General features: G+C 35.5%; 1 protein-coding gene and 1 long non-coding RNA gene across 2 annotated transcripts; one reads left to right on the top strand and one right to left on the bottom strand.

Annotated features, from left to right (window-relative positions):
- Positions 1-3,781: 3,781 nt before the first annotated feature.
- On the bottom strand, positions 3,782-9,069 carry LOC129003972 (uncharacterized). Its single transcript, XR_008491664.1, has 3 exons — positions 7,503-9,069; positions 5,625-5,884; positions 3,782-3,982 (listed from the first exon to the last, which is right to left on the bottom strand). It is a non-coding gene; the product is annotated as an uncharacterized LOC129003972 (long non-coding RNA).
- A 3,085-nt stretch (positions 9,070-12,154) lies between these two features.
- Positions 12,155-26,730, top strand: LOC129004160 (ribosomal RNA-processing protein 7 homolog A). The gene is made up of 7 exons (XM_054432603.1): positions 12,155-12,302; positions 13,370-13,509; positions 14,795-14,920; positions 20,842-20,965; positions 23,395-23,551; positions 25,700-25,830; positions 26,602-26,730. The coding sequence occupies exons 1-7, from the start codon at positions 12,272-12,274 to the stop codon at positions 26,685-26,687; spliced, it is 795 nt and encodes a 264-aa protein (XP_054288578.1). The 5' UTR covers positions 12,155-12,271; the 3' UTR covers positions 26,688-26,730.
- The last annotated feature ends 569 nt before the right edge of the window (positions 26,731-27,299 follow it).

Raw genomic sequence — 27,299 nt, 5'->3', positions numbered from 1 at the left:
GTCCTTTAGACAACCTGCAATATCAGTACCTTCAATACCTTTAATAACTTATATATTGGGTGAAATATCAGTTCGTTATACAAATAGTATTTTATATTATTCCCTGCGATATAAATTCCGATTTTTGTTTTGAGTATTAAAGTTACTGTATCGTGATATGAATATTTAAAGCCATAGATTCTTTTCAAATAGACTTTCACACTGTGCTGTGGTGGTTAAACAAGGTTAGTTCAGTTTGGTTTAGTTTATGTTAATAAAAACCAGATAACACCTAAATAAATAGCCTACAAATTGTTCCAATAGTATCATCATTGGGTTGGGTTAGTGTTGTACAGTTTTCTATCAAAACTGATTGTCAAAAGCGCCAAATTATACCTAGTCGTGTCATTTCATGAGTAACTTAGCTTATAGAAAAAAGCTAAACGTTTTGTTAATGATACCTTGTTTGTTTATAAACTATAGGCCTACCACTTTCAAAAGAACCTGCGCAGAACCATGGCTGTCTCGCGCATGTAGGGGTGAAGGGTGATGGTGGGGAAGGGCCTGGAGCAGTGGTGGGGATAAGTCGTTGGGGCGAGGTGTCTTTCCCCACCACTCTGACTCTCCTGCTGTCCTGCATGCTCGACTCATACAGGTGCGTGGTTTTTTCTATGTGGTAGGCCTATAAGCTAACATAACCTAAACGCCGCAATGGTCTGTAAAAGATTGGCGGGTGGTCCTCTTTTTAAAAAGACCATAGGCTAACAGATTAATAAGCAGGCCTATTTCTTAATCAATATATTTTATATAAATTTGAAGCTATTGTCAGTAGGCCTATTAATTTATAGAAACTGAAAATTTGATAGGATAGTATAATACATTAAAGTTTCTCTGCCGAACTTTACCCCATAACATTGCTGTTGCAGTGCAATGTAATTTTCAGAATCAGTCTTCTTCGCTTTGTATTTAGGCTAAGTAAAATTTATTTTCCTTGCTGCATATTAGGGAACATTATTACTATGTTTAATAGCCATGATAAGGTACAGTAGACTCCCTCTTATTTGGACACCTTTTAACCTGACATCGGTTAAACCAGACAACACTCGGTGGAAATTACATCTCTTAAGGCCTATTTTGCTTGGAGCGACTGTAGCGATAGTCGCACAGCGATTATCACTCAGCTACTATAGCTGACAAGGCGGCCGTTTTGCTTAGAGCGTTTGATTTTCGATCGCACAGCGATTTTTCATAGTTAGTTAAATATCAGCACTCACAATGGTGAAGTCATGAGTGTGAATTGTAATTCATTAAAGCGTCTCCTCGGTGAGGATTTAGGAGACGAGGCTCCACTCGACCCTAGTGGAAGTATCAATGGACGATCGATTGAAAATACATAGTGATACTTAGGATTAGGGACGGATACGTATCACTAGGACATAAATAGAAAACTGTAGTGATATCAATGAAAAAATATTATTTATATAAATAAAAAAAAATAGTGATATCAATAAGAGTACATGAATGTCGGAAAATAAAACCTGGAGTCTAAATAAAAATTGTAAAAAATATTCACAAAAACTGACACAGTATTAACGCCCACACTACGTAAATAACACATAACAACTTGGAACAGTCAAGCATTTTATATTTAATAAATTTGAATAGACGTAAATTATCTTAACAAATTTAAACAAGTCGCCTGTTTCTACTAAAATTTAATTTAGAAAATGAAATTAATGTGTAATGAAATATAACCAAAACAGTAGAATCGTAACAGCACATGAATAGAAAAATTAATGTGAACAATAAAGAAAATTATGGTTAATTTAACCCCTATTATGTGCCTACTGAGTGAATTGCACTGTTTTGAGGTTCTGCGCATCAGTCGCGGCGTGATTATCGCTCAGACTGGTCCCTGGGGCAGTGGTCCGCGACTGTAGCTAGCGACTCTTGCGATAGTCGCTCCAAGCAAAACAGGACAACGCAAACTCCGTCAGAGCAGTGCCCGGCTACTATCGCGGAGCGATTATCGCCACGCGTCTATCACTGCAATCGCTCCAAGCAAAATAGGCCTTTAACCGGGCAATTTTTATCAGCACATCGGTTTAACCGGACTAGGTCGGCAGGAAGTGGGAGGTAAGCGTTACTGAAACGACTGTTCTTGTGTTAAGGATATGAGAACAGTGATTATGCTCTACTACATTTTAGTCAAATACTGTATATACAGTATACATTTAAACGGTCAGTTTTAATGAGTTTGTGGGACGTCAGTTTAACGAGAAAACCCATTATCCGGACTGACCTCGGTCCCGAGAGTCTGGATAAGAGGGAGTCTATTGTAGGCTACTGTACATTTTACTATGTTATAGTGACACGAATAAAAAAATAAAAGCCAAAACTTCATGCAATAACCCCATAGTACCACATACAATATGTTTACTAGTGTGAACTACGCTGTAGGCTTCACCGCTTCACATTGAATGTGTTGCCCATGTTTATTAAATTAACCTAAAACAGAGTTGTTTTGTTACAGAGTCATTGATTGAGGTGCTGGTGAACTGATTGAAGACTTAAAAATGTTTTGTCATTAGTGTGAGGTGTGATAGTACGGACTGTTGTGATAAATTACTACTGTTTATGATTTACTTTATATGTTTTAAAATAAATGTTCTACATAAACTATTAAAATTGAATGATCATTTACAATGCCACTATTTCCAGCTGTAATAATTTTTTTTATACTTCTTTTAATTATTTTTTACTTTGTTTCTAAACATAAGTTCTGATGTAGTCAATATTTGCATAATATGCACTTTCAAAAATATAAAATAGTAAACACAACAGCTTTTTATATACCATTGTTATTATTTATTGGCGTTTTTGTATTGCAATGGATAGTGCTGGGTTCACAACAGACCAACCGTATGATTCGGTTGTGTTTCGATTGTTATCAACTGAAAGTCGAAATCGTAATCGTAGAGAATCGAACCGATGTTGTTATCGTAAGTTACGTTACGAGCGAGAGTGAAGTGAAATAAATATGGTTGCCTACCTTGTTTCATTTTCACGAACCCTTGTCTCTCGTAACACCACCCATCAGCGCCTTCTCCCACCACCGAATCATACGCCCGTCATTTGCGTGAGGCCGGAGTTGGCGCGAAATTTAAAATTGCATGCTAATAAATGGGCTGTTAGCGCATGTTCAACCCTCGAGTTCTTACTTGAAAAAAGTTAAATAAATGCGTTTTGTGGTGATAACATTTCTGTTAATACTACTTATTTACAATTACCTGACATAGCCGAAAATTCAGAGATACATGTAATATATCTACATGATAAATTGCATTTGAACATCTGAACTGTGAGTAGGTTTTCATTGCATATTCAGTTCTTGGGGCCCAAAATAAAATTCTAAACAAATTTATAATCAAGCTTCTAGTATGGCAAGCATTCCTTTGTTTTATAACTAGAGAGTATATATCCTGGCTAAAAATCATACTTTTTTTACCACTGTTACCATTTGACTGTCTTCGCTATAAGTTGAGATCTTCATTAGGCAATTATAATTATTGTGAAACATTGACATTGCACAATTCCAATGCTGAAGGACAGTTAAGTATTTTGAATAACTTAAAGTTCAAAATTACAAGAATTAAAATATTAAAAAACAATGACTGTGAAATAAAACAAAATATATTTTGCAAGAGTAACTTAACTAATTTTGAAACCCCAATAGGCACAATAGAAATTTTATTGATGAGGAAGTTGAGGTTTAGTAAATAAAAAAAATTAATTAGTCCAAATACAGTGTATTTAAACATTTCACAAAAACAAAGTGATTCTTCTTTTGTCCAAGTCTTAGGTCATTACATTTGGAGTTTTTTCATTGGAGAAACTGAACTATCAATTTGAGTGTGTTTGCTGTGGTGGATTTGGTTGATTTCCGTTTGATTTTCCCTGTGCTTTGTCTTGGAGTCTTAATCTCCATGGGTTCAATTGGAGTCTGAAACAAATAAGGCCTTAGTTTTTTTTAAAACATTACTCGATTACAAAAGTAAGAGGTGGTCCTTACTTTAATCAAGATTAAACCAAACTAGACAAAACTGTGAGTGTGAGATAATAATTCGCTTCTACTGAAATGAGCTGTAAAAATTAAAAAATCAAAGCTACACTTGCGCTGACACCAGGTAAAAGTAATAAAAGTAAAAATAATAGTATACTAAATCAGGTATAGTTAGGTTTTAAAGTTCCGTTAGAGGTAATTCTGAGCAATTACTTGGTCAACCCCAATTTTTTTCATATTTTACTACGGTCATCAGGAGGTTCTCAGAAAGCAAGAAACATATAATTCAAGCCCCGCAAGGTTAAGTTAGGTTAGGTTAGGTTAGGTTAAGTTAGGTTATTAATTAACCTAACCTAACGTAACGGTACTGTTACAATTGGCCTTAGAGATGTATTTGAGACTAAAAAAAACATAAGTAAGTAACGTGTTTTCACACCCGTCACATAGAAAAGGATTGTCGGAGGAACCACTAGCCATAGCCATAACGGTACTGTCACAACTGGCCTTCCGCGCGTCTCCCGCAAGCCACTGTTATCGCTTGGACTTTGAACCTTCTTATCGCTCGGCAACCTGTACGATGGCCTTGCGGGCCTTGAATTATATGTTTCTTGCTTTCTGAGAACCTCCTGATGACCGTAGTAAAATATGAAAAAAATTGGGGTTGACCAAGTAATTGCTCAGAATTACCCCGTTAGATAACAAAATTACTTTACACTAAATACTTCCATGTAGCTGTGCCACAGGCCTTATATGGAAGTGCAACCAAAATTAGCTAATACAATTTATTGTTTTTTTTTTTTTTTACAGGGATTTCATCAAAATTACAGCCACTATTAACTGCCACAGTGAGAGTAATAAGTTAGTGTCACTATTACTCTCACTGTGGCAGTTAGGCCTATGTTAAGTAAGGTTGTCACCAGATTCATATGGCAGATATCGATCCGAAAGGAAAAATTTAGGGTAATCTGAGGACTTTAAAACATTGCATGAATAACGATAAAGACACTTAGCACCTGAAAATGTTGACACTGTAGGCTAAATTGTATTCTTTAATAGGACAACAGCCTAATTATTTCTGAATATTATAGTAGGTAGTACAGTATTGTAGTTCTGATAGGGTTATATGTCTGCTTGAGTTTTAAGGCCAAAATATTATCATAAGTTATAAGTTAGCTGATAAACACCGATTTCTGTGACTGTGAAATTTTGCTATGCCAGCTTATTTTTTCCTAAAACTAAGTAGGCCTATTCCTACGATCTTATAATACATGAAAACAACCTTAACATTTTTCTAAGGCACAGAAGACTTTCATTTTAAGGTACTGTACCGGTATTTTAAAGATGGACTGCTTCTCTGGTGGAGTAATACCAGACGGGGGCACGACCACCGGCAAACGATTACATTTCAAATGGTCAGTCAGTCACTGTCAAACAACCTAGGCCTTAGTTTTTCTGTAACCCCCTGAAATGTCACTGTACAGCGCTTTGCAGAGTTAGGTTAGGTTTATTATGATCATTATGTTATTATGATAAAACCTTAACTTAATATATAATTAAGATGTAAAAGCATAACTTATCTTACCTCAACAATATCAGGCTACCCATAGAAAAGTTGTCCACGGCGGTGTTTTTTTTTTTCTGAACTGCTGTACCTACATAATCGGTGAGTTCAGCGTCATCTTTAAGGAGCTTGACAAGTGCTCCAAGTCTTATCTAACTTAAACTTCATCATCAGATAAATGTTTACTGCAAAGAATCAATACTAAACAGTTTCTTTCAGATTTTTTTCTTTTGACAGCCTTTTCCCAGGATTTCAACAGCTTTGGGCGAGTTAATAGAAATCTGAAATTGTTAAAAAATAGTTAAACTTAATTCACAGTAACCTTTAGGCCTAGTTTCCATAAATCCACATACATTGTAGTTCAACACCTATACCTGGAAATGTAAATAATAGCATAATAGCTATGAAGGGCCTATGATTGATAAATAGAGCTGACGCTACTACTTGTCAGTATAGGTGCGAGTATAGGCTACTCTAAGCGCACGACTTGTTTGCGCGTGGCCCCTCCACCGCCTCCTTAGCCAGGAGGGGCCCCCACCACTGCCCGGCTCTTGGCCAATCTGCTACTAGTCGCCCTAAAAATGTTGTCTATACTGCTTCTACTCCCAGCGGATGCGTAACACCAACACATGGCACCTGTTGATCTTATAATATTTCCATCGCTTCTCTGTGAATGGTTTGCCCTTTTTACGGGTGGTTGCCATAATATTAATCTATGTTAGCCTAGCCTGACACTTTTTTAACCCACGGCTTAACAATCACTCAATAATTACTCAACCGCACTACTCATCTAAACAGCACAGTCCAATAAACTGACAGTTGATAGAACACGATAGAATACAATACTCTTCTGGTCATAAAATAGGATAATAAAATCATAAAATGTCATAAAATACTTTACGTACGACATTAAGAGACCGACTTTCGTTTTATCAACTTAGGGATATAAAATAAATAACTGCAAGTCATTAACCGTTTTAAAGGGTGTTCGGAAAACCTGTCCGATATTTTAAGGTGTTATTTATTGTACATAATATGAAAATAAGCAAAAGTTTCCATAATTTTATGTACTAAGCCTTGTGGTTTTCTGTTTATAGATATATCTGTATGTGTTTTTACATACATCTATATCTATATCTATATCTGAAGATACCACCTATAAACGTTAAAAATTTACACCTAAAAAGTCAAACTTTACGATTAAATTGGAATATAGGCCTAATATGATTTTACCGTTTGGTGTACATTTAAATAAGTAAAAAAATAGTTATATCAAAATAAAATACTCTACTACAGTAACAAAACAATAATATAGAACCCTTAGTATTTGTCAAATTCAAATTTAAATTTTAAAAAAATTTACGCAAAAAAGGAAAACAACGCGAACAGCGCTAGTCGAATGTTTTTAGAAAGCGTAGTCCGACCAATGCTACAGAAACTTTGGCTGCGTGGTGGGAGATTGGTACCGCTCTCCCCCCGCGCACCCGGCTCGCAAACAAGTCGTGCGCTTACAGTACTGTAGTAGCATGCTAGTAGGTATGATTACCAAAATAAAAATACAAGAATTTATTTTATTCAGTTAATTAATAGTTCAAATTAAAATGCACTTCTGATTTTAAACAGTAAGAAGTTATCTGAAGCCCTAACCAGTCTAGGCATAAAGCTGGGTTTTCCTAGGCGCGGAAGCGGAGAGCGGAGAGAGGAACGCGGAGAGCGGAAAAGAGATTAACATGGTGTTCCGCTCTGTTTCTAGGAAAACAGTAACATTAAATTACCTAAGACAAGTGGAGTCCGCTCTCCGCGTTCCTCTCTCCGCTCTCCACTTCCGCGCCTAGGAAAGACCCGGCTTAAGTTAGCGACAACATTTCTTGATACAGTAAGTAATTATTTAAAACTTACTTGTAAAAGTGGATCCCATTTCCTTTATTGTAGGCTACGTTTCTTTGCATCCAAATTCAATACAATATCTAACCAAATTTGCTTAATTGACTCACACTCACATAATTAAGATAAACATAATTACAATAAGATATCTTGTCGTTCATTAAAGGTCAATTGTTTGGAGGACCCCTATCCAAATCATCTGTCATCGGCAACACAGTGGTAATTAAGGTAATTAAAACCTCACCCAGATAGTCTAAGTTATCCTTAATAGGTTAAGGCATCTTGGTGGGATTATAAGAATGAATGCCAACATTTCTAGTTAAAATTGTGGCTGTATTTTAGTCAATTTTAAGTTACAGTAGCCTACAATCCATAAGTAGATTAAAACAAATAAAGCTGTAACATTTGTATACAGAAAAAAATAACTAACTTAACCAGACTTATTAAAATAATTATTTCTAGTAGGTAAGTATTGAATGAATTTGATTAGTAAAGATGCATGCAAAGAGTAAAGTGTTACTGTTTTTTCACCACTCACCAGAGGGCCTGTTAAAAAGATGTGTTCTATGAGTTAATTTGAAGGTAAAATTTGTTAAATTTTAAAATTTTACCTAACCAACACACTTAAGTTTCAGGCTGAAGCAAGCTTTTATTTAGGGCCTTATTTTATTTTACATTCCAACACAGGGCATATAAAATAACATGTTAAATGGGTGACACAGTGCTGAGATTTTGTCGGCCAGTGACTATGGGTGGTGCCAGCATATTTTTTTTAATAATTCACATTTGAAATGTATACGAATAAAAAAAAAAATATGTAAATATTTTAGAGTAGGCTATTGAGCTATGATTTTGGCCCAAGAGGTTGTGAAGGGAGCCTTGGCCTGTTATGACATTCTAGGATTCCGGTACATAATTAAGTGAGATTATATGGACTATTTACAAGCGAATAAGTATAATCGAAAAATTCATTAGAAGATGCGTAGAAATATGTGTTCTTTTCACTTTAATTTAAGCTAAGCAAAAATTTCCGGGGGAACCCTCCGACCCCAGGTATCACATAAACACCCGGTAAGTCCGGCGCCTCTGTTGCCCAGTGGAAATCCCTTAAAATATGCTCTGTTTCCAACATACTATATGACTTACCTATCTTAACTTATTGTGTCAGTTTCATTCTTTTAAATGACCAGCATACTTTTAATTTTATTTGTATTAACTTAAATAGGCTACATCCTAATATAATTATCAATGGGGGAATTGTATGTAAATAAATCCCCCTCCTCCCCAAACAATAATTGGAACCTAGAATAATAATTCTGGAGTAATAATATTTGGTTTTTTATATTTGAACTTCAGAAACCATAAGTAAAAGGCCTAAATTGGTTTTCTAAAAGACATCATAGTTTGCGCAATTGATTTGATATTTTTATTTTGCTGATTCAGTTAAGCTATTAATAGTTTGACTCTAATAGGGCAAAGCGTTTTCAAACTCACTTAAAATTGGGAATAACTAAATAAACTAAGTTTATTGAAATTCCTCAACATAGATAAAAACATAACCTGAGTAACGTCAATCAATTATTTCACATTTGCAATTGAGCGGCAGACGACACGACGACAGCACTCCAATCCAATCCTAATGTTAGCCTGTGCGAGTGCGATGTGATGCAATGCGATTACAGATACGACTTACAACATGTTCGATATTCTTCGACACACAACCGAATCATACGGTTGGTCTGTTGTGAACCCAGCACTATCCTATTGCAATAAGAATAAGAATAAGAATAAGAAAGTTTATTGCCATTGACCAAGTTGTACATCGTTAAGTTGCATGCGTAGTTGCAGATGCATTGGTCTGTTTAAATGTATAAAGGAACTAAAATAAAATCTGAAAATTCCAGACTAACATAAAGATTATTCAAACAAAGGAGGTTGAAGTATGTAAACAATTCCAAAAACTCTTAAGTTATTTTGAATTTGGTAAGTTTAATTTGATACCAAATATCGTTGACCTTATTTCCTATATTTTCTCTGGATGGTATTTCAATTTATTTTATAGTTGCAATGATTCTGCTCCACTCAAATTCCAGGGCATGGACTGCAATCAATATCTGCCAACATCAAATTCGAGAAAATCTAAAAATTTGTTAACTCACTTGTATATACCGTATAACATTTAAATACAACATGAAAAATAATAGGATTTCCTGGAATTTTTCTAAAATGTTTGAGATCATTCTCAACATCCCAGGCAATTTCCTTGAATATACTTGGATCATTCATAAAAAATATTCAAAGAAAATTTTTATATTGCCTAGAAATCTGAAGAACATTCTCAGAATATTCTGGAAAAGTACTCTGAAATATTCATGGTATCTGAACATATTAAGTTTAAATTATTAATTTTGTCAAATATCACAAAATAACTTGAAAAATACAAAAAACAATGTTTTTAGGGTAAAAAATGGGAAAACTCAATTTTTAGTCCATTCCCATAGTTAGTATTAAAGTACCGAATAGGTACTTAAAATGCAACGGATGATGGGGGTGACAGAGATGACTGACTCAAGTCGTCAATCGTCATGGAACGGAGGTAGCTAACAGCAGAACAGAACTGAAACTGAACTGAACTAGTAAGTTATGACTCCTGAGTCGACTCGTTGAAGACCAAATACAACTGAATTGATTCTTTCTGGCGCATGCGCAGTAGGCTAGTCCAATTCCTGCCCTGAAACGCTCGCGTTAAATCGAAGTCCGCAAGAACTCTGCATTGTGATTGGTTCAAAATGACGTCATCTGAATTTTTGACGGTCGTATGCTCTACATTTCCACCACGAGTCTCTCAACTAGTGATCCCCAACTCGCTTCCCAACTGTTGGGTTTCAAAAATACCAAATCATGTTGTTGGTTGAGTTGAGTGCTGACGATTGACTCAACTGTCAACCATTTCAAAAATAGGGCCCCTGTTTATAACAAATCATTTTTAGTAACAGTATGCCGCCTATGGAACTCAATACCTCTTCCCATCAACCCACCATCATCTCGGATCTCGGTGCTAATATAAAACCGATCCCGACTGATGGTGGCGCTGAAAAAATATTACCTTGACCGGATGGCCGTGGTTAAGTCTAGTGGGTCCTTGCCTAGATGCAGCAGAGGGGGTAGATAGATATGTGTGTGTGACTGTATGTTAGGGAAGATGTTACAAACTTTATTGTATTTTTGTTATTATTTTGTTGTTGTTATTCGTTTTTTAGAGGTTATCTGTAAGAAAGGACCATAAGGTCCTAAGTTCGCCTCAATAAAGAAGCATTTTCATTTAATTTAATTTCATATAGTAATAGCATAGATAAAACAAGTATGTTTTATCTATGGTAATAGGAAGTGCTTGTAGCAACACTCTTAGGATTATCTTAGGAATAAATTTCACTAAATTTATAATAATTTGATGAAGTAAACTTATGTATACTTTGTTTCATCATTGTAGTTTTAGTTTTTCTTATAGTGTCACAGTAAGTAGCGTCAGCAGAGAACAAACTACCTTCATGATCATGGTGATCAGACGACGACGACAGCCGACAGTGAACACGCAAAGACGCAACGCAAAGAACAGCGACAGCGTAGTGATGGGACAAACGACTGATTTCAACTATCCGATGTTTCATCCGATGGTTTTGCTTTCATCCGATAGTCTTCAGATGGATGATTCATCCGATGGTTTTTAGTGTAGTGGGGTGGGGATCGTCCGTGCTGCTTCCGGAGACAGATAAAACTATCCGATCCGACTAGAGGTAGAATGGATCCGATAAACCATCTGTTCGCGCGCCTGATCAGAGATAGTTTTGTTATTGTGGCGTTTGGCGTTCCTATCCAGCGCCATGTTTTGGAGAATTTATCCGTGCATGAATAAACAGAAAAATACTTGTTTTGCATGATTAAAGAACTAAAATGTACTGTGAGAAAATTACTTCCGTCTTCTATGTTTTATTTTTATAATACATTTATTTATTTGTTTATTTTTTATTCGTTCAAAATTATTTAAAATAAATAATTAATTCCTGCTTAAGGTTTGTTATTTGCTATTTAAGGAGACAATTCCCATTTTTTAAGTTGCTTGGTTATCTAAACTTAATTATTTCATCTTTCGATATTTATTACTCACGTAATAATTTTACGCCCAAAAGGTATCAAGGCTGTTTGTACAAATTATTCATAATAACTACGTAATTAATAATTAATATCTGCTCGAATGCATTTAAGTTACTGTTGTGCTGACCATGAGCAGCGATGATTCACTTGAGAATGGATGAATAAATAACCCATTTAATACCGCTGTGTAGATAATTAAAAGGTAAACAAATTAATTCATCGTGCAAATAAACGAATATTCATTTCACCATTCAATAATTTAAAGAACAGTTTCAGTTGTCAAATAACTAATTCGTAGTTTAAACGAATTAAAATGCGGGACAGATAGTTTTACAATTGGATGAAAGCGTGGAACGGGTAGACAGATGAGATAGTTGACTCGGCTGATTCACATGTGATAGAATGGATAGTTCATCCGGATGAATATTTAAGTAACCATCGGATGAATCGGTTGGCGCGCAACAACCGGATGAATCGTTTGTTTCTATCGGATAGTTCCCATCACTACGACAGCGACAGTAACCAATTGTAATTTGTAACAGCATGATTTTACTCCGATCAAAACAAACGAGTCCTGATCGAGTTAAATATTTACAACTTTAAATTGAGAAGATTTAATTTAATTCATCATCATGTCAGTTCAAGATATTGGTGGTTGCAAAGGTAACTTAAGTCTTTAAAACCAGGTACCTATTCTTAGTTAGTAATGTTTTAAAATTATTTTGTTCATGTTTTTTCTTTGACTGCTAAAATGGAATAGGCTCTAATGTATTTTTCTAGTAATCGTGGCTCTAATCTAGGAATAAGTTCGCATTTAAGGTTTAGAAGTCACAAGTTGTAATAGAAACTACCTCACTTTAAATCATTATTATTTTAAACCACGCCGCAGGCTTCAAATCCTGATTCAAACTTAAGTTATTTCCGAAAATACCATGGAACATAAGCAAGGTTATGTTTTAAACAGTTTCTCCAACTGCACTTTAGTTAGCGTAGTCCGTACTACACTCATTCGAATGAAAAATATCGATATATAGATTATTCGATATATCGATCATTTCATTAGGTTAGTTAGGTTAGGTTATTTTTATTTTCCACGGCAATGCCATTTACAATAATACAATCAGTTAAGATTATAATAATGATTATATAAACTCCAAGACTGACTTTTTACCGTTGAGAAACTATAACTAGTTTCTAGCATGTATACACAGTTTGGTTAACCTAACTGACCAAACTTCAGAAGTATATTGAATGAAATAGTCTAGGCTATATAGGCCTACTTATTCATTTGAATGAGTGTAACCTAACTGACCAAACTTCAGAAGTATATTGAATGAAATAGTCTAGGCTATATAGGCCTACTTATTCATTTGAATGAGTGTAGGACGGATACTAAAGTGCAGCCGATTCTCCAAATGGCAACAGGAACTGTATCCTGGTAATTTATTCTGGTTCTACATAATGCTGTATTCAACCTGGAGTTAGTTATTAAATAAGCTATAGTAGGTGGCTAATTTTGCTGTCCGATCCTATCATATTTACAAAAGGTATTGAACCTTAAATCCTATCTATCTAAGCTAAGTTAGGCACATGTACCAGCTGCTTTATTTCAAGTAAAGGTTGTATATCAAAGTTCTGCTCAGTAGGTAGGCTATACATATTTTGCCAAGTTCAATAAGGCCATCCTGGAAGTATTTAAGATACAGATTACTTAGTCTGTTGTGTTCCAGTTGTACCACTAAAGTTCAAGCCAGACAGCAGTGCACAACACTATGTATATATCAAAGAACACAAAGTGCGGGAGAAGTGCCTTGAAAAGCCATCTGACAGAACACTATTTATCATTGGCGTTCCACCTTATTGTACTGCGGTAAGTTGAAAAAAGATCACCTCTGCATTGGTGTGAGATTATTGGCTTGAGTATAGGGTAAGCTATTGACTACCTACCAATCACTTGTGCATTTGAGACGTGGACTCGACTAGGAATATTTTAATCCAATCATGAATTAACAAATTTGTGTTGAATCGATTGTGAGTCGTAGGTAGTATAATACTTTTCATTGAAAAGTATTAAAAGAGCCTTCTGTAGCTTTCTTTCTGATTATCAAATAGTAAACTATACAAAATATATTTTCAACTATACTAGAAGCCCTTTCAAGGGCATTCTAGTCCATTTTAGACCTCAGATGTCAATGTATCAAAACCGATGTCAGTGAAATATCAAATGAGATGTTAGCGTATGGCTACGGTCATGGAATATTTAATAGAGATTGTTGAGATTTGGGCTATTTATGTATTAGTGAATGCAAGTTGAAATGAATTCAGCATGTGTATAAATTTTGGTTTGCTAAATGTAAAGAAGAAATATTTAGTGTCGGATTATTCACGGCTGTTATCTTTAAATAGTACACATCACAGTCAAATCTTTTTTTTCCTAGGCCGCTAGGCACGAGCCTGTAATTGTTTTTCACATTACTTCAGGCTAGACCTAGGGGTTACGGCATTATCACTTATATAAAATCCACAATCCCAGGCTCGTGCCTAGCGTCCTATTAAAAAAAATTGGTGATTTGGCGGGATTTGAACCCGGGACCCCAGGAACCGGAGTCCCGCGCTCTAGCCACTAGACCAGCTCGCTCCCCCACAGTCAAATCTTAAGACAAAGCAATTTTAAATTTGTCTGATTGGGATTATATAATTAAAATATCCATCATCAAATCACATTTTTTAATTTCCCATTTAAATATCTAATTTAGATTTAACAAGGAAGGGAAACAAGTTTTTTTTATGAAATATTAATAACTTAGTAGGCCTTCCATACGAAATAGCCTAAATAAATTGGTCAAATTTTATCAAAATATAAAAGAACATGAAACTACAAAAACAAAATTTGTAAATGCTATTCGTGACAATCTTTCTGGTTTTATGTGGAAAAAGTGTTGGTTAAATGAAATGTATTATAATCATAGACTAAGCAAAACAAGGGATTATGTTTTATCTATGGTATAATTAACTAACATTGAAAACATTACTAATATTTCAGCTATGTAACAGTTACTGGTATCAAGTAAAATTAATTTAGGGTTTAAAACATGTTTTTAGTTTTTATGTACATTGATACCTATTTAAAAAGGTGGTGTACGATTTTTTTTTAGGAAGCTCTGAAGAATGCCTTTTGCAAGTGTGGGGTCATTGTAAATGTCCATCTGCAAACCAAACCTTCGTCTTCTGCTCCTCCGGCAGACTTTTCTGAACTATTTCCTAGACACACTCTTATCAAAGTAAGTTAAACTTCATAAACCAATACCTACACTCTATTTTAACTGATCCTTAAAAAATCAATAGGCCTAACTGTGTGTTATTGCTAAGTGTTTGTCAATGTGGACAGGCTAGAATTTAAATTTATTGTCGTTGATGTAATTGGATTTAATTCAAAATCACCAAAGTAATTCAATGAAGTAAGATGTTTTCTTTTAACTTATGTTTTTTTTCTGTATAACCCTTAAAGGCATGATAAAAATATATATGCCAGACCTTGCTACGGTGTTTTTTTCCCAAAATCACGCCAAACCATCCCTTATTTGCCCTATTCTGTCCGGCATAAGTCAATGCCATGATCTGTGCTAGTCACGGTGAAATTCTTAATTTCATCATCAAAACAGAATTAAATACCCCCGCTGCAGCAAACCTGCAGACTAAGCGAATTTCCATTTGACTGATTGGATTTACACTGAAATGTCTACTTAAAAATATAACATTTATTCCCTATTTAAATAGAATTAGTTTAACAAGTACTTAGGTTTGCTGCATCAGGGAGGGTAAAACTGTTCTTTTTTTGTAAAATGTTAATAGTTAGTAAGAAATAAAAATATTTTTCAAAATTGATCAAAATATGTTCATAAACAAGCAAACTACAACAGTTTACTTATTCTCCATAAGAATAACATTGGAATTTTAAATTTACAATTTTTTGGAATTTTCTCCGTAACCATTAGGCGCATAATAACGCTTCAATATACTAAATTATTTGTTTTTTTAAGCTCTACAAAATGGTTTGAAAAGAAATTGCTAAATTTTATGTTTTTTGGGTAAAAAATAGGAAAAACCTATTTTTACCCCATAAAACCCCCCGTAAACCCCCGTTCCCATGGTCCGATCATGCTGGATTGCAAACTCGTTCGAATAAACGTAGGTTTACACGTTTGTACCAAATTTCATCAAAATCGGATCATTCTTGCTCGAGTTATCGTGCTAACGGACACATATATAAGGTAAATGCCCCAAATACCAACACCCTAAGACTCAATTCAAGTTTACATCTGCAAATAAATAATTATAGGTTATGTTAAGCTTGAGTATTATGGAGTTAATAATTTTGCCATGATATAAACTCTCAGATTACATAAATAGATAAAAGAAAAACATCCAATTAACAGTTTTTAAGCATCTTAAAGTTGGGGAAACACTCTTTGTACTTTTCTGGAAATACCGACAGCAATGAAACAAAATACCGACACCTCATGTCCTAAATACCAACATTATCATTTTAACACCAATTTAAGAGAGAACAGGAACATTATCATCATAATAAAGTATTTTTATTGAAGTTTGTGTATTCATTTAACCTATTCCACAACTTTATTTCAATATTTTGTCCCTATCCATCCCAAAAAGTAAAAGTTAAGACTTGAACATTCTCCAACTTACGGTAACTATGGTAACTTACTTCCCAATTTTATTGAAAACCACTTAGACAAAGTACGTAAAAATTTGTTTATGTTTGGCAAATGTAAATTAAGTAGTCTCTGTATTAATTATGTGCGAAATTGTAAACATATATCGACATCTGATGAAAATTCACTACGATGTAAGAGCAGCAGCAGCAGCCGACGCGACTGACGCTGGCAATGTTGTCTACAGCTGGAGCTGCCTACTTGATAAGCTGTTACGCAAGTTTCTGTGTTTAACTTATTCAATTATAGTACTGTATGACTTCTTTGGTAAAATATAATTCCAATAAAACTGGAACAAGTAAGTATTTAATGAAACATGAAAAAGTAACTTAAAACCATTGACGTATTTAAGTTTACATTTTGGATTGGCCTACCCTTAGTATTAAGATATTATTTACAAAAACATACAGAAAATACAAATACATACATATACAGAAATACAGCTACAGAAGTACAGTTACAGAAATATACACAGACAAATAGAAGAACAAATACAAATAGAAAATATAAAAATAAAACACGCACACACACACACAGATCTTAGAATGCTTTAAAATATTGTACAAATGTTAAAATACTCAAGCAAACACACACACTCTCTATCTCTTACAACTGAAATCTATAATGTCCACGCCGATCAAAAATTGGTTCACTTAAAATTGTGACAATTTCGTCGAGAGGAACCTCGTCGACGTCGTCATTCTCTGGCCAAACGAATGTATCTCCTACTTGGGCAAGAAATTGTATATTGCCAGTCTTCTCCTCGCCGTTGACATCAAGTAGCTGGCCTATGTACCGCTTGGTGCCTTGATTGTTCAGGACTTTATATGGAACAATCACCCACTTCCCAACACTAAAGTCCTCGAAGCAGAGCTTCGGATTCACAGGCACCTTGTCGATGTTGAATGCACTTGGTGCCATTGATACATCCAATCCTAGATCTTCGGAGTCGGACGAAAGTGGGGAAACATCTTCCTTTTCAGTCTTTTTTCTAGGCCCACTGACCTTTTCTTTTTTAATTTTCATGGCCACTTTTTTCATTTCTTGTTTTTCTCTTCTTTTTTGTCTTCTTTCTTCCATTTCCTTTTCTTTTTTTTCTTTTTCAGCCACCAATGTCTTTCGGTACTCCTTCCATTTTATACATGTTATTACTGAAGGGACTTTTGCCGTTTTTGTCCTCCTTTTAATCCCAGATTCCTTTTTGGGCCCAGGCCAAAATACGCAGTCTTTGAAGGGCGACGGAATACTGCTTGTGTCCTCTTGGACAGCAGATGTAGATGGCTGGGCGTCTTCTTGAACAGATGTCGATGGCCGAGATGTAGGGGTAACTGCCCTGGCACATGTTACAGGTGGGGTCGATCCAATGTTGGCAGGGATTTGTTGAACAGGTTCGGACACCACGGTAACAGGGAGATCGAGTTCCAAACCCATTGATACATCCAATCCTAGATCTTCAAAAAGTCCCTCGTCCACAAATATTTCTTCCTCTAATTCAATATTTGATGAACAATCGATGAGGACGTTTGGCTCTTGTTGGATTGTTGTGGGCATCATTGGATCTGGATCATCTGGGTCGTCTGGGTCGTTGCAGACAACCTCTTCCATATCCATGCGGGTACTATTTACAAAATCAAGAGGTCGATGTTCCTCAACAGAGTTTGTAGTTTTGTTAGAATCACTACAATTACTTTGGTCAATGCTTGTTTTAAGGTCTTGCCGAATGCTCCTCCACACTTCATACAGCGATTCATCACGACGCTTTATAGGTCCACCATGTCTAAACGCCTTTAACCTGTCATGGCCTATTTTCTTCTCAAGATGAGCGAGGCAGATGTTTACTCTCTCGGTTTCTACATTAGACTGTTGTGTTAGGGGTTTTGGGTTTTGGGCCAAGTTACCTACAATTTTGGTCATGTCAATGTCATTGACATCTAACGTAACTAGACCGCATGTTTTAAAACCATTCTGAATGGTTTCTGGCTTGATTGTCCTTTCAATCACTGACTGCAGCATCGGAGGAAAGTCTTCTTTCTTTAGCTTTTGTGAGGAGTGGTCAAACCTCCATTGGGACACTGCTTTTTTCCACGCATTTTTCAGTGGGTGGAAAACCGCGACGTCTAGAGGCTGCAGCAGATGTGTAGCATTGGGCAAAAGGGCGACAAGTTCAATCTTCTTTGAGGTACAAAACTCACTAAGCTCAAGAGACAGATGTGATACGTGGCCATCCATGAACATTATCACAGGTCTCGGAATATTATTTGCAGTTAGGTAAGGTTCAAATGTGTTGGCCATGTATTCAAAAAAAGCTTCAGATGTCATCCAACCTGATTCACTCTTCCCCAAACCCCACCCATCTGGCACAGCCATCCCTACTTGCAAAGGGATTCTCTCGTAAGCGTATAGAATCATTGGTGGTGCTACCTCCCCATCTGCTCTCACAGTCATTAGAACTGTGACGTTTTCCTTGTCTGTGTTTCCAGATATGTTGTACACACTTCGGTCCCCTCTGGCTGCAATAACTTTCCCCGTTTTGGGACTTAAAAAGAATGCAGTTTCGTCGCAGTTAAAAACCCGACGAAGGTCTTGGAATATGTCCATCAAATCGTTTTCTTGGCAGTAGGTCTTCACTTCGGCACACCAAGAGGCCACACTTTCTTGAGTGATGGCAGCTCTGGAAGTTGTCAGAGTCTGGCACTCCCGGACTGCCAGATTCTTGTGGCGGCCCATAAACAATTCGTACCAACGTCTACCAGGCTTTTGATTGACAAATGGGTTCGGCTTTCCTGATTTGGCAAGCATGCGACCAGCACTGAATATAAGTTGCTCTTTAGTGACTGGAAAGCCTTTTGTTTTACAAGCCAGAACCCATTGGACCAAAACTTCCTCTTCGACGTCTGACAGAAGAGGTTTTCTCCCCAGCTTGCACTTCTCTTCATAGCGGCCGTTGATCTTGTCAAGAAGGGTCACTCGAGGAACACCGAAACGTTTGGCCGCCGACGAAGTTGTCTCCACACCACTTCTTACAGCCAGAATGGCATTTTGCATGTCCTCGTCTGCATATTGCTTCCTTTTTTTCGGGGGTGGCGTTTTCGCTGGAGGCATTCTAAAAAATAAAAATAAAACGTGATTAGAAAAAGGACAAAAACGACTAAGACCACAGCATATTAAAATGCTATACATGATTATAAATATGAAATACGATAGCAAAACATGTTTTAAAGTCAAGTGTCGGTATTTTTTTTCGTAAATTATTCATGAAAATAATACCGACAACGCCATGTCGGTATTTGGCAAAATGACGAAAACTTGCTCTGAATACCGACACCGGCCAAAAAATTACAAGAAACCGTTAAAAGCAAGATTTGAATTACACATTTAAAAACCTAAGTATCTAGATTCACATAAATATTAAAGTTAATACTAACACATATATGACAAATTACTTATTCGCTAAAGCAAATCCCAATGTTCGTAGTGAAAACCTGTAAGATTCTTACCTGAAATCACCGTAGTCGTGCACCGGCAGACGAAACTTGTCATAACGAACTCAGAAAAGGAGGGAACTCATATCTTCTTCTTCTTACTTGTAGAAAAAAACATCGCAAACGCATCTGGCTTACAATATAGCCGGTAGAGACGACAAGGACATTATGTTTTGTTATGAAATGTGGCTGTGTCGGTATTTAGTACATTGTCGGTATTTGGGGCACTTACCTTATATATATAAATATATAAATATATATATATATATATGAATTTGAACGGATGGTGTTTTTGGCCTCTAGGGACCTCAAAACAAAAAAAAAAATCGGTCCCGCGTCCAGGTCTTACCATGAGTACTACGGTAATAGCTTATTCCCTATATGGGAAATTCGCTAAAAATACCTAAGTAGGTATTAACTGTAATTTTATGTAGGCCCATAAGATTCACAACTAAATGATTCTTTAAAAGGTTCATAACCTTCTGTAGTACCAATTTTTGGACAATGTGCTGTATACATTCCTAATTCGAAACAGTTACTGATTTGTTGTCAGATTCCACCATGTAACGAGTTGTGTCATGTCAAGAACGTATCGTAAAATCGTATTTAAAATCCCGTGACAAGGAAGGCATGTCAAACTGCCTTGAAGAGTTAGTGAAGCTAACAAGTATCAGAAGATAAAACCACGGTAACTACTGGTTTTGTAGGTACCGGTACCTAACTAAAGTTTTAATGGGAGACTATTTTGCTCTGAAAACAACATTTCTTTAGAATTTAAACTAGTAAAAGGAATTAAAATGCATAAAGCATCGATTTGTGCCTTCAGTAATAACTTGAAGGGCTATATAGTAGCTATGGAGTTAAAAGAAAAAACGCCCTTGCTGAAAAAACACCTCTTGTAATTATTAGCCTCTTAATTTATTACACAGCCTTTATAGAACAGTTAGTTGTCATTGCGGGGTTTAACTTGACACACATATGTTGCAGGGGTTCAGAGTAGCTTATGTTGTGTTTGAGAAGTGCTCCGGTCTGGAGTCAGCCCTCAGGTTAGACAGTTTAGAACCTCTCATTCTGTCTACACAGTCCCACCCTTTAGTCACCGGACTGAGGAGTAAGTCTTTATGTACAGTACCTAGTTATTATTACCAAATCGAAATCTGTTAACCCTCAAGGCATTTTTATTATGGGTCAAGAGTACTTAGCGTATTGTTTTATTAGCTAAAGTAGGGCTGTCAATTGTAGTCCCAAACCTACAGAAAACATGTCAAAACTACATCTTTAAGTTATTATGGTCCTTAAAAAAACTGATGTTTTGGAGGCAAACATTTTGAAAAGATAAAAAGTGAGCTATTACTTTGGACAATGGTTTTTGTCAAAATATTAAACCCTTAATTTAGGAAGAAAAGTACACTTTTCCAACTATAAGGTTCAAATATAATTGTTATTTTTCTAATAAACACATACAAATAATTCCCCAGAAATATATAATTTGTTTGCAAAAGTACAAAAAAAACTATATGAGAATTAGTCAAAACTGGTAATTTTACCTCAGTAATTTAGCCAGCAACTTAACTAAGTATGGTGTTTTTTTTATTAATTGGATGAAAAGATCGGGGCTGATGAGTGATGATGAGTATAGAAAAAACTATAGGCTATGAGAATTAATCAGAACTGGTAATTTTACCTCAGTAATTTAGCCAGCAACTTAACTAGAGTCGGGACCACATAAGTTTGCAGTTGAGGGAGGAGCCTATTTACCATATGGGTTTGAATGAACCAATGAGAACCGTGTGGTGTTGCCAAATCTAATAATACCAGCTGATTTGAAAATATTGCTTAGTATATTTTATTAGTGCGATGTGGCAACGTTGCACTAGCCTTGTCTTGGGCACTAACTGCAAACTTACGTGGTCCCGACTCTAAGTATGGTGTTTTTTTATTAATTGGATGAAAAGATCGGGGCTGATGAGTGATGATGACTGTTATGATTGGTCAAATACAATTGCGATTGTAGCCGATTATCATTCATTTATTTTATATATTTATGTAAATGTTTTCAGTTAAGAGTGTTGGTTGACATATTTTGGAATAGTATATTCCAATAGATATCCTATCACATCTTGTTCTGTACATAATTAATTATATCATTCCATCTTGTTCCTATAGAAGAAATTTCTTGACTTTCTGTACATCAATAAGATAAAATCAGAATACCCTCGGATCTTCAACCGACGTAAATCTAATCCAGAAGTCAAAGAGGTCCTAACCAAACACCACCACGACCAATAAATAGTCCATGGTTTCAAAATTCTTCAAACCTCCGCCCACACAATTGGTCTACTAAAATCGTGACCAACCAAAGTCTTAATACAAATACTTTAATACTCTTTATTGAAATGGCGATCATACAAGCCAATTATATACAAGCCAATGGTATTTTAAGCCAATTATGAATGGAAAAATTCCAGATTCCCAAACAGTCAAAAAACCCTCCAAACCTTGTAATGGTTCTAACCCCTGTAAAAACAATAAATATCAAATATTTTAAATTCATATTATTTCCACCACATTCATCAGCTCAGTTACTAACCAAAACTAAAAAAAATCAATCATGTAGTACTGTAATTGTGATTCACCACTTACAAAGTAAACTGTGCCCTGCTCATTATGAAGGGCTAACTTCCAGCAGCCTACATACTAGGACGAGTGGATACAAATGTGAAAATTAATTCAGAACAACAAATATTTCAACAGCAGTTTCACTACTTAAGTCACTAAGCCCTTCCCCCATTTAGCAACCCCTCAGAATTGAGAAGATAGGAACTTTGCCACCTCTAAATATCAAAATCCAGAGAACCACCCAACCTAAACCTCACATAATAATTCTACCCCAACACCTTTTGTAAATATAGAATATGTTTTTATAGTATAATTTAATTGTGTAAGACTTGGTGATGGTGACCAAAAACCATAGACTGGACACTGGACAGTACCGGTAAATTTATCTTTCTCCCTCCACAATCAAAACACTTTACATACGAGTACAAGAACAAAGACTCTACTTCTGAAGAAGGTGCTGGTAGTTCAGAAACGTTATGTATGTGTTTATTTTTACATTTTCATTAGTAAGGTAAGCCTGCTGTTTAAACTATTCATTACAAAATCATTAAAACCTTGGCCTAAAGCCATCTTTGCCAAAAAAATGTAATTTACTTTAAAAATAGTGATCAAGGAAGTATCGAGTGGTATTTGGCTTATGAAGATGGTTCATACAATACCTACTCACTAGCTATCAAGATTGTTTACTTGTTTTTATTCTGTATTCATCTACATCATCCTCAATTTTGTGGTCATTAGGAAACAGTCAAGACCCTGGACTTGTTACTATCTTAAGTGGATTTTTGTATTATCTTTAACTTTCAGCCCAATGACAAAAAATGACAACCAGAATCAATCACGCTTGGAATGCAACCTTCATAATTATATGCAAGCACTAAGCCTATAACATCAGACAGTTGATGTAAAGTTTTGTATGCTTAGAGTGGGCAGCCGAATACAACAGTAGAGTAGTGGATGCGTCGGCTTTGCAGACTGAGGTGGACAGTTACATGGCAACATTTGACCAAGCCGAGGCAGAAAGACTAGAATCAGAAAAACAGACTGAGGATGAAGACGGCTGGGTCACAGTCACTAAACGGTAAATTCATCAAAACATTTCAATCACACTTATTGACTTTCTACAGGTGTGGGGGTTATCCTAAGTGAAACCATTGGCATATTTCATTACTAAACTCGCAAATGTGGTTTCTATAATGTCCATAAATGCTTTTAAAAATGATTTGTCAAATATGTTGGTTTTTTTACATGTGATCTCCTAATGCATGTGCTAATGCACTTGTTTGCCTCAGTATATGTTTGCTCTACAGAATATTTGTAAAACATTTTCTATGTTTAGTTAGTTTAGTATATATTTAGTCTTAGTTTTTATTTTGTTTATCATCCCATTTGAGCCAACTGCACGAATTGGCATAGCTGATAAGTCTGTATGTATTGCAAATGCCTGTTTGCAATTCCCTTACAATATTAACACCTGGGTCAAACACAGATCTTTAAGTAGATACATTAAGTTTGATAATCTCGTAAAATTTAGCCTGACATTTTTGTAAAAACAACCTACTATGCAAGATTTTTACAAAACTTCTTCTTTCTAGTTAAAAATTACCTTTAACAGTGAGCAGAAGGAGATGCAAAAGCAGAGAAAATTAGTAGATTTCATAATACAATGTGATGTAGCCTTATTTCCACATGTTTAATCAAGTTGAGGTGTAAAACTAAAACAGTGCTAGAACTAAGTGTTGGACTTGTTGGCACACTTACACATTTAGCATTGGTGCCTTCTTAATGCAAGATTTCAATTGTTGTTACTAAATAGGCTTCTATTTGTTATTTAAAGTACAACTTAATTAAAGCTGTACAGTAGAGTCCCGCAATCTCGGCGTAATGTGGACTGGAAGGGTGCCGAGTTTGTGAAATGCCGGGTTTTCGGGAACTAGGGTTAAAAATAAGAACAATACAATTTTTAAGCTTTTTAACTGCCTCTTTTATTAATATTTATGTTACAAGTTAGTATTAAGTCATCAGATATAGCACAACATATCCTTGGTACGAGCTGCAAATGATTTGACTTGATCTGGCTTGAGTCCAGGTTTAATTCGGACTCAAAACATCACTAATTTTCTGAGCCAGGTGATGGCCGAGTTATCCAGACTGCCGGGTTATCGAGAGCCGAGTTTGCGGGACTCGACTGTATTGTTATATTAATACTAGCAGAGTACCCGTCCTTTGTACAGGGTTGGTGTATAAGTATAAAATTATTATTGCAGTTATACTCGTGCTTTGCGTTTGCAATAGGAGAGGACACGGTTTATGAAAATTTGGTTCTTCTAATTTACAGTATACTATAGTATAGCACATCTACCATAGCTATAATGTTCTACCACTGCACCTAAACAATAGAAAAAGGTAAAGTTCTCATTGTGTAGGCCTATCAAAGCTTTTTGTTGCTGCTCGGTTCAAATTAGCTGTTATCATAAATTAAAAAAATAATAGTGCTGCTCCCTGTTGGTAAACTCAAAACTGTATAACTTTATAATGCCATTGAATATCATAGAACAAACTTGAGCAGTTCAAGTAGCTGACTAAATTCTTTAATTCCTTTTAAATATGTACTAGAAGTCGTCCAGTGGTCGAAAACTCAACCAAAAATATGTAATGTACAGACTCTATTTTCACCCCACACTGTAAATAAACCATGTGATGTGATTAGATTTTTTTTATTTATTTTGATTTTCTGTTTAAATTTCATTGTTATTTCGTTACCAGCATGGCAACCCATTAGGCCCAGGTGTAATTTTTTTTTCAAATTTAAAATTCATTTTTTGTGCTTAGTTTTTGAGCTTATTAAGCTTATAAAGAAGAAGCTTTTAAAGGGCTTCTGCACATCTACAGGAAAATATCTTTCTGACAGTATGCGTAGATTTTCCCTGCGATGATCACGAGTTGAGAACAAAGGTTTTAAAGAAACATGCTTGCCTATTAAAATATAGATACTCATGAGGTTAACATTGAAACTTCAGAGCCACTGGGGCAGAGCCCGAAAGGATTTTTAGATAAGAATATGTCTATATGTTAATCGGAAATGGGAGCTATCATCATACCAAATTTCAGCCCAATCCGACCAGTACGGTATTTAATACGTGATTGAACTTCAAACAAACACACAAACTTTCACATTTATAATATTAGTAAGATATGATTATATTAATATAAACTATTATATTGTCAGTGGAAGAAACCCCGGATTTGCAAGGAAAGAGAGTGTAGCAAACAGGATAATGGATAAAGAACAGAAGAAAAGGTCCAAGAAACAACTCCTCAACTTCTACAGATTCCAGATTAAGGAGTCAAAAATGAACCGTGAGTAGAATGTTTTAACTTTCTTCTTTCTAACCAATAATTTATCCTATGAAACTCCTGTGTATCTATAATAATAACATAATTTGAAACTGTTTTTCTTTGTCTCCACTAATTTGAGAGAACGGCTGGGCGTAGAAACTCGGTAGAGGTGTCTAAAGAAAGGTCTTGGTCTGTAGATGAGCCATCAAAGGAGAAACGAGGTAAATTCCTTTGGGGCTCTGCCTCAAATTCCTGGGGTTCTTAAAAAAGAAGATGAAATCAGTTAACACGGTATACATAACTCCGATGACTTACTCGGATCATTTTATACATTGCATAATCAACGATATCTTGTAACATACGCAATAGTCATTATTGTTTTTTCAATTACTTAAAACTCATTAAACAAACTTAAATGTTCAAACTGTTGATAATTTCACTCTATTTATCGCAGTTAGATGAATTAGTGTAAGCCTTGAAAGTAAACGTCGATTTCGGCAGGTTTCACCTAGTACTTATTAAAACATAAAAAATCGTTGTGTTCAGCCACTAGAGTAAACTGTATGAAAATTCTTCGAAGAGAGTTGATTTGGAAAATTTAAACTGTATATTTTTAGAGCATAGAAATTAAAACTCCATGATACAATTGTTGTACGGTCTTCTTTAGCAACTAATTTATCAATATTTGCAAATCCATCCACTATGTATTTTAATTTTTCAGTGTTGTGATCAAATTAAAAACTTGATATGATCTATAATTATGAGACATTTATGTTGGATTTTGTTTTACAGATCTCATGGGCTTAAGGCAAAAGTTTGAAGAAGACAAGAAGAAAATAGCCTTACTCAAGCAAACAAGAAAGTTTAAACCATTTTAGTTATAATCTATACTGTTAATACACTTTTTTAGTATTTTATAAATGTTGTTTTTATTACATACTATACTAAACTAATGTTTTAATTTACATCTAATATTAAGTTTGCAGGAAATGTTGAATCTTGTCCAAATTAACTGGCAGTTTCTCACCATACCATATGTCTTAACACGTTCGCTACCACAATTATATGGAATTTACGTTCGCACAGACCAGCGACGCAATTGTGCGTCGACTCGTTTCTCACAATAGACCACCGACGCATATTTGCGTCAGCTGGTCACATTGAAATAGACTAACGACGCACAGTTGCGTCGGTGTTCAATGTTATTAATCAGGGTATTTCTTAGCAACGGTCTATTTTAAAGCCCTGATTTTATCGCATCAGTCTAGAGGGATATCTGCCGCAAATGTGCGTCGCTTGGTCTGTGGATATGAGAATTGGTTACGTCACACAACAGTTGGCAACATTGTTGTTTACATTGTGTATTCCGCGACATCACAGAACAGATGTAAACGTTATAACCTTTTCAGTTTTGGCTAGTGTTTAGTGGAGTTTCTTTATTTGTTTGTATAAAAGCTTGAAACAACCAAATTTACAACGACGCTTACGTG

Source organism: Macrosteles quadrilineatus, unplaced genomic scaffold (genome assembly GCF_028750875.1).
Source record: "Macrosteles quadrilineatus isolate MER2022 unplaced genomic scaffold, UCM_ALF_1.0 Scaffold_9__3_contigs__length_116548681, whole genome shotgun sequence".
Taxonomy (NCBI): domain Eukaryota; kingdom Metazoa; phylum Arthropoda; class Insecta; order Hemiptera; family Cicadellidae; genus Macrosteles; species Macrosteles quadrilineatus.
The sequence above is the reverse complement of the archived record's forward strand: the minus strand, read 5'-3'. Positions and strand labels throughout refer to the sequence as shown.